Source organism: Callospermophilus lateralis, chromosome 6, assembly GCF_048772815.1.
Source record: "Callospermophilus lateralis isolate mCalLat2 chromosome 6, mCalLat2.hap1, whole genome shotgun sequence".
In the NCBI taxonomy this organism is placed as follows: domain Eukaryota; kingdom Metazoa; phylum Chordata; class Mammalia; order Rodentia; family Sciuridae; genus Callospermophilus; species Callospermophilus lateralis.
Genome location: NC_135310.1, coordinates 115,840,567 through 115,854,676, shown reverse-complemented (window position 1 = coordinate 115,854,676; position 14,110 = coordinate 115,840,567). Strand labels below are relative to the sequence as shown.

Below are 14,110 nucleotides of genomic sequence, written 5' to 3'. Positions count from 1 at the left end.
ATTGCTTTACCTCTGAGCCACATCCCCAGACCTTTTTATTTATTTTGAGACAGGATCTCACTAAGTTGCTGAGGGCCTTGCTAAGTTGCTAAGACTGGCCTGGAACTTGCAATCCTCCTGTCTCAGCCTCCTAAGTTGCTGGGTAGTGGTACTGTTTTAAAAAGCACTTTTTGGAAAACCTCAACCAGAAACCTCCTGTTCAGTCTTTTAGAAATGTGTACATAACAACATCTGTGAAGGTACATGCTTGTTGTTGCTGATCTCAGGCTGCAGCATCACTGGGCAGAGAACAAGGACTGCCCTGCGTGGATATTATTAAATGGATACTGCGCGAGAAACATTCAAATACTAGAAAGTGTCTGTGAGATTAACATTTTGCTTCTAATACTGTTAAATCATTGTGTTTTCTTAGCTCTCTACAATTTATGGCTCTATTATAAGTAACACTCTCTGGGAGTAATTTAGTGTTTTGAAAATGGGCTTTATTTCTAGTATGGAAACTTGGAGCATAACAAGCTATTTGTGAAATTTCAGGCAAAAGTTCATCAGCTTAATGTCCATCTTATTACAGCCCTTATGGACGAAAGCGGTCAGAAGATATCATTTCCTTTATAAAAACCGAAGTACATCTTGCAATCCCTAATGTGGTAAGTATTAAATACAGTGATATTTTGGCAATGTATTTAGGAAGTGTAGTATTAGAACTGAACTTTCATTTAGAGGACCATCTTGGTCCTATTCATCTTTTTACTTTCTCTTTTACAAAAATAAAAATGTTATCCTTTATATCTATATTAAAAATTACTTCTGCATAGCTCATGGTGCTTTGAAGCCTGGTGAAACAGTTCAGTATTTGTTTTGCCATCAGTTGTTAGATGTCCTACAAATCACCTGGAGTTTTCTTACTTTGGACACTAAATCACTAAAATAAAAGCATCATGGAAGTCCTTACCCCAACTCACCACTGTGAAGCAACCCATGAATGGCAGAATAGAAGAATAAGCCCATGTCCTGAGCACCATGTATCCCCTGAGCCTTCCCACAGCTTATCTCTACAACTACCCCAGCTGTTTATTGGCATCTGGAACTCCAAGCCACATAGAATGACCAAGATGCCAGGCAGGAGCAGCCTGTGTGCCACCTAACTCCACATATGTGTGGCTCAGCCTCCTGAAGGATGGCTTCTTAGCTTATCTGATGCAGTTCAAAGGGCTGAGGTCACTACCTAGCTACCTCTGTCATTCTGTTCCATGGACATTCCAACGTGTAGTTGACATTTTTCGGCTGCATCTGGTCATGCTCACAGGCAGAGGGTGAAGAGGACTACATTCGACCTTTTGGCTCGCAGGAATGGATGGAATGGGAGAACTGCAGGATGGAGAAAGTCTGCAGCCCATCCTTAAAGCGGCCTTCTGTAGGGCCAGCCAAAGCTTTGCCCACTCCATGGGAAACCGGATGCTGAGACTTGGAGGGGTAGATGGTCTGTGCTGGTATTATTGTGTCCTGGCTGCTTCTTTCCACAGGTAATGGTTCCTAGTCTGGATGACATTCAGCAAGCCATTAACCGAATGATCCAGTTAACATTGGAGGTCAGCAGAGGTGTGGCTCACTGGGGACAGCAGCAGGTCCGCCACATCAAGTCTGCTATTTCCAGCCCCACTCGGACCACTACCGACCTGAATCACCCAAGCCCAGGAAAATCGCTGAAGAGGGAAGACAGTAAGAAAGTTAAATCTCAGAGAAATAGAATCTTAGGATTGTAACCATTATTACATAGCCTTTCTGATTCTTCTGTGGTTTGACAACATATAGGGTTTTTTTTTTTTTTTTTTTTTTTAGAGAGAGAGAGAGACAGAGAGAGAGAGAATTTTTTAATATGTATTTTTTAGTTTTCGGTGGACACAACATCTTTATTTTATTTGTATGTGGTGCTGAGGATTGAACCCAGTGCCCAGCGCATGCCAGGCGAGCGCGCTACCACTTGAGCCACATCCCCAGCCCAACATATAGGTTTTTAAAGAAAAGTTATTTTAATATGTTTCTTGGTTAAATTTTGCATTAAAAAACTGGTGCTCTTCCATCTTTCACCTAAAATATAGCATGTAGCTATTTTTTTTTCCTGGTTTTTGGTCATGGATGAATAAAGGTTTTTAATCACTGTTCTATTAAGGTAGTCTGAAAAATTAGTTCATCTTAAAAGTTAAAAATTAAACCTTAGCACTAATTTTACTTTCACCATGATATTTGGGCTGTATTATTAGTAATAACTCCAAATTGTTAACAAAACAATATCTGAAAATTGGTGAATACATCAAAATAACATGGTTTACTTATATAGTGGAATTCTTCTCAGCAAGGAAAAGGATTGGACTTCCAAGGCATATCCCAATATTATTTAGTTAATTAAGCCAGTCTCTTGTATTTTCTTTTGCTTCAATTCTGATTAAATATCAGACAAAATAAAGTAGTAAATGGGCTTCCTGAGGACTGTGGTAAATCAGCACACCATTGAGCTTTAGCTGATTGTAACCATGCAGAAAAATGGGCCTCATACTACAAATTTTTGCCACTTTAAAGAGAGACGCTGGAAATTTAAAGAGAGATGCTGGAATTTCATGTGAATGTCATGATTCTTAATTGTTAGTGACTGTTTTTTAAAAATTAAATTGCTGCTGGGTGTGGTGTCACATGCTTGTAATCCAGTGGCTCAGGAGGCTGAGGCAGGAGAATCCCAGGTTCAAAGCCAGTCTCAGGAACTTGGTGAGGCCCTACTGGGGATGTGGCTCAGTGCACTCCTGGGTTCATTCTCCAGTACCCCCCCCAAAAAAAAAAAAGTAAATTTCTGTACAGGCCAAACTAAAGTATTAGTAAAGATTCTTCTTGGTGGATGGAGAGTCTTTGAGGATCTCAGTCAAGGCAGTGACATGATCAAATTTGTGTTTTGCTGGAGGATGTTTATAGCAGTGGTTAATTGTTTTGCATGACCTGTGTGTACCAGATGCTTCACTGACAACAGACAGTATCTGTCTTGCTTGATCTTCATGAGGGTAGTCATGAAGATGAAATAACTGGTCCAAGGTCATTTGGGTAGTAAATGTGGTCTCTCTCCTTCAACCACTGTGCTCTTTTCTGGGGTAGCAGTAGCAATTCCAATTCTTTTAAATTTTCCTTGAAGGACTTTAAACTTTTTGGTTTTGGTACTGGGGTTGAGCCCACAGGTGCTTAACCACTGAGATATAATCTCCAGCCGCCTCCCCCCCTTTTTTTTTGAAGACAAGGCCTTTCTAAACTGCTTAGAACCTTGCTAAATTGGCCAGGCTGGCCTTGGACTTGTAGTCCTCCAGTCTTGGCCTCCTGAGTCACTAGGATTACAGGTGTATGCCACTGTACCTGTCTAAATTTCAGAGGGCTTAAATCAGTGTCTTTTAGTTCTCCCCTTGAGTAACACATTTTCTCCAGGTTAAAGAAATCTAGACCTCAAAATCTGACACAATATGAGGAGTGAAGACAGCAAGACAGTATCACCCAATTACTTGGAACAACTCTTAATTATTTGGAAAAACCCTATGAGTACTAAAATTGATAATATTTAAAATTGAACACAGAACTTATCTAGAGTGTGAAAACCTCTGCTTTCAGGATCTTTTGAAGAGATTATTCCTGCGAGGAAGTTGAAGAATTTTTACCCAGGCGTGGCGGAGCACAAGGATATTTCCAAGCTGGTCCTCCTGCTTTCTTCCTCTGTGAATTCCTTAAGAAAGGTGGCCCAGGAGGCCCTGCAGGACTTTGACAAGTACAAGGCTCTCTGGACAGAGGACCGAGACATGAAAGTGAAGGTGTATTTCTGCTACTTGGGATGTTGTTTGTGCTCTGTTGGTCTCTTAATGCTTGAGGGGGATCATGAAGACAGTGGTAACGACAGGAACTCATGAGCAGAGGCTCAGAACCCATAAGTAACAAGCACCTGACTGGTTGTGGCTGGTGGTAATTCTCTCACTGATAGTCGGAGGCAATTAATAATAATGAGGCTCTGACAGATTTCATTGAATTCCCTTAAAAACTGAGTGCCCATTGTGTGCCAGGCACTGTCTAGAGGTCATGTATTCAAGTGTGTGTCACTTTTATTTAGACCTCGATGACTGGGTCTAAATAGACCTAATTCAGGAGACTTAAGGAAACTTAAGAACTCTGAATAAAACTGGTTATTCACCATAGGGTGTGAAATTCCTTCACTCTCCCAGGACTACCAGGATATCCTGTACTTTCCCAGGCCACTGGCCCCAGAACACATATAGTATACAAATGCATAAATAAATGCAAGTTTTTAATTTAGTGATTACAAGTATAAGATTGATACTGTTAAGAAAATAAATAAAAATTAACTGTTGCCTACTGCAGGAATTTTTGGCTAACAACCCTTCTCTGACTGAAATCAGATCAGAAATTCTGCACTATGCTACTTTCGAACAGGAGATTGATGAGTTGAAGCCTATTATTGTTGTAGGTGCACTTGAATTGCATACAGGTAATTAAAATTTTTTTTTAATTTTTGTAATGTGATGTATTTGCATGTTCACATGAAATGCTATTTTACAGCAAGCACTATGAAGCTTCCTTGGTATCATGTTATAAATGTTAAATAATTCCAGACCATCCGTATTCTTCACATACATGTACACATAGCGTAGGTGGATTCCTCAGCTCGCTATTGAACAACTAAAACAGCAGGTGACAATCTCTTTTAGGTGACTGTGAGGAGGGTGTACATGAGACAAGGGTCAAATCAGTTTGAAGTCCCTTGAGAAATCCATCATCCTGGGATGATGTGACAATCATTTAAGTATGTGAGATACAAACCCCGAGCTGACTGTGCTTACTATGGTGAGGGAGCACAGTGATGATCAGGCACACTGTCCCCAGAGGACTGTCCAATGGTCTCAGCATGGAGTTCAAGGGTTATGGGTCTAGGTTAAGCTCATCTGTAGGAGGATGCTCACCTACTCAGGTGAGACTTGTTGGTTGGTTGGTTGCTTTACTGGAGTGTCCCTTTGGATGAGCTGGCATTTAGGAAGGAGGCACCCTGAGTGACTTGCAGACCTCTGAGGTGAGTGGGTCTCCGGTTTGAACTGGTCACTAAATGGTTAACCATGGTAACAGGACAGTGAATCTGTCTTGACTGTGTGGGAAGACTTCAGTATCAGTTGATATTTATTACCCCAACTATCCACCTTCAGTAGCTTTTCAGATCTGCCCTCAGGTAATCAGCGTTGACTGTGGCCCTTGGGTTTGACTCCTCAGGTTACTTGACTACTTTAACCTCCATTTCCACTTCATTAAATGCCTTCTGTGAGACATTATCGTAGTCCCTGGCCAACAGTGGGTGCTCAGTATGTATTACATAGTATATCTGCCAAGAAAGGACTTAATCTGGGGAAGACCCATACAGACTAGAGGGCCTTAATTAGCTGGAAATGAGGAGCTGTACGTTAGGGGCATTAATCACAAGACCTCCTACTGCAGCATTTTGGAAACTGTGTGTACAGCAAATTTTAAAATTGCTAATGTCTCCTCATCATGGTTGATGCTGTGATCGTTAATATGAAAAACAGTCGTAGTCACAGTGCTATGGTGGACCAGGGTGCTTGTTTCTGGACAGAGGAAACTAAACACTGGAAAGGTGACACTTGCTGTAAAGAAAGGGGAGGGGGCTGAATTTCTGGGCCTGAGAAATGAGAAGAGAGGCCCTGACGGGGGTCTGAGGTAGAATCTCACCCCTCTGCTGTTGGGAGTTGGGGGTGGGGGGACTGTGTTTCAAACTCAGCAGAGCTGGGGAGGAAGGAAGCGTGGCTGAGGATTGAGAAGGTAGATTCCAGCTGTTGGGGTTTCAAGAAACAGCACTCCACTTGAACTATGTAAAGGAAAAAAGCGTGTCTCCTGGAGTCCAAGATGCAGCTGGACCTTCAGAACCTGCGAGGCCAGGACCAGGGCTGAGGAGTATCCCTCTGCCTCTCATTTCTTTTTCCCTCTCACTTTTTCTGTTTCCCAGACCATGTGGCTCCTTCTCCATTCTCTTTCCAAACTCTCAAGAAGGGTCTCTGATTGATCCATCGTAAATCAGGATTGGCCTGGGACAGTCAGCCAGGGTGCGGGGTATACAAATGCTCTCTCCAGGTAGATGAGGTGGGGAGCAGAATAACATGAAAACTGGTCCTTGGCTTGGAGGCTGAAGGATAGATTTCAGTCCACTGAGGGGGGTTCCCTAGAGGAGAATGGGGAATGAGTGAGGGCTGCTAATGGAGTGGCCAGAGACAGAGATTTGGAAATTTTCCCCCACATGCCTTTTCCACAGCTGAGCATCCTCCATGGGAATAGGAATTAAGTCTTCACTAACCTGCTAGAGCATCTGATTTGGACTAACCACATTTCAGCTGTTCAATAGCCACATGTGATTGGTGACTACTGAATGGGTCAGTGCAGTACAGAAGCCCAGATCACACACACAGTGGGTTGTTTTAGAATGCCAGTTACATTCTATTTTAATCTTTTTGGTCTTCATCAGAGCCACTGAAATTAGCCTTATCAATTGAGGCTAAGGCATGGAAGATGTTACTCTGTCGATATTTGAATGAAGAATACAAAAAGAAAATGTCAGACATGATAGCATTTATCAATGAATACTTGAAAAAGTTATCTAGACCTATCCGTGATTTAGATGATGTCAGATTTGCAATGGAAGCCTTGTCTGCTATCCGGGACAATGAAATCCAAATGGACATGACTTTGGGACCAATTGAAGTAAGAAACTATTGCATTTTCCTTTTTTGAAATGCCTCCCCCCACCAAATAGAAACATACTAGAAAGGAGATTTTGTTAACACTTTTTATCTATGAAATATCTTTCCTGATGTTGATGTCTTTAGGGGAGTTTCAACAATTATTAATAACCAATTGTATTTAAAGGTAATGCTGTTCTTTGCTAGATAGCTTTCAATAATTCTGCACTAATATTTCATGGAAAAGGATAGCTGCACCCCTCCCATATAATCCCAGTATGTTAGGAAAGTTTTCCAAATATCTTTGGCTGGTTTCCTTAGAAACCAGTTTTAGGTCTCACTCATGGCAGTGGCATACCACTGGGAGTAGCCCACCTAAGCTTAGTAGTAAACTGTTGGAACTTAGATCAAGAAAGGATGATTTTAGAAAAATGCACTGTAGTTTGTTGTTGCTGCTATAACAAATCACTGATTATAAATTCTAAATGGTATAAAATGAACAAACTTACTCTCTTAGAGTTCTAGAGACCAAAAGTACAAATATGGGTCTTATGGGGCTAAAATTCATATGACAGCAAGACCATTTTCCTTCTGGAGTCTCTAGGGGAGAGTTCATTCCTTGTCTTTTCTGCTTGTAGAGGCTGCCCACACTCCTTGGCTCATTCCCTCCCCCGCACCCCGTGGTACCATTCCTATGTCTGCTTCTCTCTCATCAGATCTTCTCTGACTCCCACCTCTCCTACCTCCTTCTTTCCCTTACATAGACCTTTGTGATTATATAGGCCACCTGGTTAATTTAAGATAATATCCCCATTGATAGCTCCTTAATTACAATTGCAAAATGCCTTTTGCCCCTTTTTGGTAATATATTCCCAGGTTTGGGGGATTGGGATGTGGACAACATTGGGGAAATGCTAATATTTTGTCTATCACAAGTATTTTGTGGCTAATATTAGTAATAACTTACAATTTCTGACTCATGATGATAATAAAAATTAGACTTAACTTGTTTTAACACTGATTTCTACTTTCTTTGGAGACAAAGTGCTCCTTCCCTTATTACCAAGAAATGGGGAATTGGCACTCCCAGTGCCTCCTCTCGGTGCCCAGTGCTTATCACTGTTTTATGCTTTCTTGACCCATTTGGAGTTTATGCTTCTTGGTAGCTAATGGACTTCATACTTCTACTGCTTTTAATAATCTTAGTATTTAGGAATTTTGTATGCTTGACACATACTCCTTAAGATTGAATACATTGTTATGTATTTTTTCTTAAATACATGAGCTTTATTCTTTGGTTGACATTATTTTGGTAAAGCTAATTGCCCATCCATCCCTTGAATCATTCAAATTTCTTTTCTGTGGAGTATGCCTACATCATCATTATTCCTTTTATAGCCAATCCCTGTAGAGTATGAGGAATTATCTTGTGTAACACTGGGACAAGGTCAAGGGGAGAGACAGAAATGAACTCTAGGGATATTTTATTTATTTATTTATTTTTGTGGTGCTGGGGATTGAACCCAGAGCCTTGTGCATGCAAAGCAAGCTCTCTAACAACTGAGCTATATCCCCAGCCCTGTAGGGATATTTTAAGGGATAATGTGTCCCAGTGTGATCTGCCTATGTTTCCACCAGAATCACATAAGTGCTTAATAAATGCAGATTATAGAGCCTGTGATCTGGAGTCATTGTGTGGTGGGCAGTGAGAATCAAAATGTGCTTTATCTACATCTTTAATTTTGAAAACCATTCTTGTAGAATTTGCTGTCTCCTAAGATGTAGGAGTGTTTCTAGAAGGCATCTGAATTGTTTGGCAATTGCTTCCCCTTGTGGTGTTTCTGAACTCACCTGTACTCTGCAGGAGGCCTATGGTATTTTAAACAGATTTGAAGTTGAAGTAACCAAGGAAGAGTCAGAAGCTGTTGATACCTTGAGATATTCTTTCAACAAATTGCAGAGCAAAGCTGTAAGTATAAATTTAATTATTATTTTAAAGTCACTATTTAAAAAATATTTCATACTTTAAAAACATAATTGTTTTATTTCTTTTTGATACCAAGGATTGAACACAGGGGTGCTTAACCACTGAGCAACATCCCCAGCCCTTTTTTATTTTAAGACTGTGGCAGAGTTGCTTAGGACCTCAGTAAGTGGCTGAGGCTGGCTTTCAACTCACAAACCTCCTTCCTCAGCCTTCCAAGACACTGGGATTATAGGTGTGCACCACCATGCCCAGCTACATAATTGTTTAAATTAACATTTTCATTGAGATATAATCCAATGCCATATGTAGAGGTTTATTATTATGAAATAGATAATTCAGTGGTTTTTACTTTATTCACAAAATTTCATAACCATCTAATTTTAGAACATTTTCATCACCCCACAAGAAACTCTGTACCCATTAGTAGTCACTCCCTTTTCTCCCTCTTATCCCAGCCCTGGCAACTACTAATCCTCTCTCTGTCTCTGTGGATATACCTTTTGTGGTTCTGAACATTTAATATAGATGGAACTATACAACATGTGGTGTTTTGTGACTGGCTTTTCACGTGCATGAATTTTCAAAGTTCATACATATTGTTCCATGTGCTGATACTTCATTTCTCTTTCTCTCTCCCTCCCTCCATTCCTCCCTTCCTTCCTTCCTTCCTTCCTTCCTTTCTTTTTCTCTTTCTTTCTTCCTCTCCCCCAGCCCCTTTCTTTCTTTTGTGGCAGTACTAGGAATCGACCCATGGCCTCACATATGCTAGGCAAGTGCTCTGTCATTGAGCTATAGCTCCAGCCCTCCAGTACTTCATTTCTCAATGGCTAATGATATTAGGCATCTTTTTACAAGGCCCTTTTATTGGGTATTTGTTGTATCTTCTTTGGAAAAAAACATGAATTTAAGTCTTTTACTTTAAAATGGGGTTGTACTTTTTAATTAATTAATTAATAATTTTTAATTCATTTGTTTATTTATTTTTTTTGGTGCTGGGGATTGAACCTAGGGACTCACACATGCTAGACAAGCCCTCTACCACTGACCTATATTTTGTTTTGAGACAAGGTCTTGCTAAGTTGCCCAGGCCTCAAACTCGGCAATCCTCCTACGTCAGCCTCCTGAGAAGCTGAGATTACAGGTGTGCACCCCTGCACCCAGCTTGTGCTCTTATTAATTGAGCTGTAAGAGTTCTTCATGAATTTTGGATACAACCCTATTATCTGATTTGCAAATATTTTCTCTCATTCTTTGGGTTATCATTTAATTTTCTTGGTGATGTTTTTCAAAGCACATCCATTTTTTAAAAAAATATTTTTTTAGTTGCAAGTGGACACAATACCTTTATTTTACTTATTTTTATGTAGTGCTGAGGATCGAACTCAGAGCCTCCCACACGTTAGGCGAGTGCTCTACCACTGAGCCGCAACTCCAGGCCCAGCACATACATTTTTAATTTTGATGAAGTCCACTTTACCTATTGTTGCTGTTGCCTGTGTTTTGGTATTGTGTCTAGAAAACTGTGGCCCAACTAGGATTTAAAGATTTCGTGTTTTATTATAATAATTTCATAATTTTAGATTTTCCATAAATGTCTCTGATTCCTTCTGAGTTAATTTTTATATATGGTGTAAGGTTATCCAGTTGTCTCAACATTGCACTTCAAAAATTTTCTTTCACCAACGAATCATCCTGACACCCTTGTTGGAAATCAACTGCCTATTAATGGAAGGGCCTATTTCAGACTTAGCTTTACTCTGTTTCTATATGTCTGTCCTTATGCCAGTGCAATACTGTCTTGGTTATGGTAGCTTTGTGCTAAGCTTTTTTTTTTTTTTTTTAATAAAAACTGTATAAAATACACATAACATAAAATTTACCATCTTATACTTTACCATCTCCATTTTCCTCCTCCTCCCCTACCCTCTGACAACCAACATTTTACTTTCTATCTTTATCATTTTATTTCCCTGTCTACCCCACAGAAGTGAAATTATAATATTTGTCTTTTTGTGAAAGGTTTACTTCACTTGGCACCCTGCCCTTAACATTTGTCTGTTGTAGCAGGTGTCAGAATGTCTTTCCTTTTAAGGCTGAATAACCCATTTCATGCATATATATCACATTTTGTTTATCCGATAAAGGAGACTGGACTTGCTTCCTCCTTTTGGCTATTGTGAATAGCACTGCTGTGAACACCTGGGTATGTCTTTGAGACCTTGCTTTCAGTTCTTTGGGATACACACCCAGAAGTGGAAGTGCTGGATCATATAGTAATTCTATTTTTAATTTTTGAGGAACTGTCAGTGTTGGCAATGTAAAGGTTTTAATTTCTCACCAATGTTTATTATTTCCTATTTCCTTGACAGGAGACATCCTGATGGGTGAGGTATATCACATTTTGGTTTAGATTTGCATTTCCCTAATGATAAGTGATAGTGAACATTTTTTTCATATGCTTATTGGCCATGTATATATAGTCTTTGGGGAAATGACTATTCAAGTCTTTCGCCCATTTTAAAATCAGGGTGCTTGTCTTTTTGTTGTTGAGTTGTAGGAGCTCTTTATATATTCTTGATATTAACTGCCGAAAAGAGATGATTTGCAAATATTTCCTCTCACTTCCTATTTTGCCTGTTCACTCTGTTGCTTGTGCCTTTAAAATCCTTTTAATTTCTACAATACTGATAATGATGTCCCCTTTTTCATTGCTAATGTTAGTAATATGAGTCTCCTTTCCTTTATTCTTGGTTAGTCTAGGTAAACATTTGATAGTTTTGTTGATCTTTTCCAAAAAGAACCTTTGATTTGTTGATTTTTCTCTCTCTTAAAAAAAAATTCTCTATGGTCTTCCTTTGTTCTCTAGTTTTTATTGTTTCTTCCTTCTGCTTGCTTTGGGTTTAGTATGTTCATTGTCTAGTTCCTTAGGGTGGATAATTAGGTTTCCTGATTTGAGATAATTGTTTTTTTTCTTTAAAATAGACATTTACAGCTATAAATTTCTGTAAGCATTTCTGAGGTTGGTAAAAATTTACACACCATTGGTTAAACATTTAAAGTGAACTCTGCATTTTTTAATTATGCTGAGAAGTTTCATTGAATATCAAATAAATTGGATGCTGGTGTAAAATTTCTCATTTATGCAAAGTTTTGTCACTGATATTGAAGCAAGACATAGTAGCAAGGACACAGAACTGAAATTGGGGTCATAGTGATTGCAGCTGTGCCACCAACCAAATGGATGATCTAATGCAAGTTAATGACCTTTGTTATTCAATTTCTTCATGTGGTCATTTAGAATATTCATATTTTTTATATGTGGTTGTAAGGCTCACTTGAAGTAATGCATATAAAATACTCATATTTATTTAAATACATATTCAGTATTGACTAATTGCTTGCTTTGAAAAATGCTTGCTGAGCCATAGAAAGGAAACAGGGAACTCCCCACTGAGATTTAATGAAAACCAGTCTGCTGCTGCTGGGATCACTTGGTTGATTCTTCCACCTTTTTGACTCTTGGCGTTAAAGCCCCTGGCCTATCCTTTAGTAGAGATACACTGTTCTGTGCTACACTCATCATTAAACTGAATGTAGTATATGTTCCAACCTATATATAAATGCTGATTTTGAGAGTGGTTAAGAACAGGGGCCCAGGAGCTACACTACTGGGTTTTGAATCTTGACCTTGCCTCTTATGGTGCTGGGATCTTGGGAGAGCTACTTAGCCTCTCTGTGCCACAGTTTTCTCACCTGAAAAACGGATATAATATTAGCATGGTAGAATTCACTGCCAGGATTGTTGCCAGGATTGAATGAGTTAATGTGAAGGATATTTGTAATGTTTTTTATATGTAAAGTAATACCACTTTCTTTGAGGAAATTGCTCCAAGCTCTGCAGCCTTGTGAACCTACTAGAAATTGCTAATCCCAGCATGTGACCTAGACTGGGTCTGTCATAGTAACCCTTTTCGTGGCCACAGCGATGGCCTGAGCTAGGTCAGAGAGCTTTTTCCAGTTACCAATTTCAGAGAAAAATGACTTAGCCTCTTGGATCACAAATGAGAATAATTTGAATCTCCTGTAAGCACACATGGGCTGTTGATATATTTTATTACAAGGGAACAGAGACATCCCTGTTCCTACAGGCCACCTGTGAGAAAAGACACTCGCTGGAATAGAATTGCAGTTTTCCTTTTCAAGATGTGACTTTTAGTCTCATGTCAAATATTCTTTTTCGTTCCAGGTGTCTGTACAAGACGAACTAGTTCAAGTGCAGCCAAACTTTAAAAGTAATCTACTTGAGGCCGTGGAAGTATTTCGTGAAGATGTAGCAAACTTTTCAGAATCTTATGAGCAGGTAATTTAAAAATTAGCTGTGCTGGGTGTTAAAATGTTCTGTGATATGTTTGTCTGAAATGAACAGGATGAACCCTGAGAAATAGGTCCATTGTATTTAAACAGTGACATTTGTATATTGATGTGGTCTGAAAAAGAGGGTGGTTTCTCCTTTAAGCATGTTTTCCAGAGAAAGAAAGCAGATCCGACAGTTACAAGCAGCAAACCACAATGGAGATTGTGGAAGGAATCTGGTTTTGCCCTTGGTCAGGGCTGGAATTCTCGGAGGTTTCTGGATAGATCTAATACCAGGTGGAAAGGCTGTCAGAGACTATAAACACTGCAGTGCGCAGGGCATTATGCCACCTCACTTTGCATTGTCACTAACTCTTATAAAACCAGAAAGATCACTGAAAATGAGAAATCAGTGTCATTCCTGGCCAGTCCCACAGACTGCTCAATCTCGTATTCTGAATAATAATGTGGACTTCCTTAAAGTTGAATCCAAAGTTGGATATAGTTTCCTAAATTATTCCACTTCTTTTAGTGGTCACAAATGGATCTGAATGCAAAAAAAAAAAAAAAAAAAAGATTTAAACCCTTGGTGTTACTTACATAACATGCACTAAACTTAATCTGTTTTAGTTGGATTAGTCAACATTGATTTGTCCTGCCATTCTATTGTTAAGAATATTAAAATGGAGACCAGGTCACAAGAATCTCTGAGCACACAAAAACCGTTGGGCATCATAGGTGACCTTAACCTTGGTTGCTTTGCAAACCCAAGGGAAACTCAACCTGAACTATTTCTTATAAATGTCTCTATTAAAGAAAAGCAAAACTTAAGCTGAACCAATGAGAAATTTATAATATGAATTTATAATTATGTAAATAGGGAATTTCCAGGAGGTGGATTAAGGGAAACAACCAATCAGATAATTTCTTGCTATTATTCCATATTCACTCTAGAAAAGCTCCTCCCTTAACTATAGTGGGGCCCCTTCTGGTTTGG

The 14,110-nt window shown here is 39.3% G+C and overlaps 1 protein-coding gene across 1 annotated transcript in view; it reads left to right on the top strand.

Moving 5' to 3' along the window:
- The window catches only part of Dnah8 (dynein axonemal heavy chain 8), a 275,799-nt gene that overhangs the window by 80,917 nt on the left and 180,772 nt on the right, over positions 1–14,110 (top strand). Inside the window, exons 21-27 of the mRNA XM_076860182.1 lie at positions 572–647; positions 1,524–1,719; positions 3,640–3,836; positions 4,399–4,525; positions 6,560–6,795; positions 8,638–8,742; positions 13,007–13,120. Coding sequence (XP_076716297.1) covers positions 572–647; positions 1,524–1,719; positions 3,640–3,836; positions 4,399–4,525; positions 6,560–6,795; positions 8,638–8,742; positions 13,007–13,120 — 1,051 coding nt within the window. The remainder of the gene's footprint in view (positions 1–571; positions 648–1,523; positions 1,720–3,639; positions 3,837–4,398; positions 4,526–6,559; positions 6,796–8,637; positions 8,743–13,006; positions 13,121–14,110) is intronic.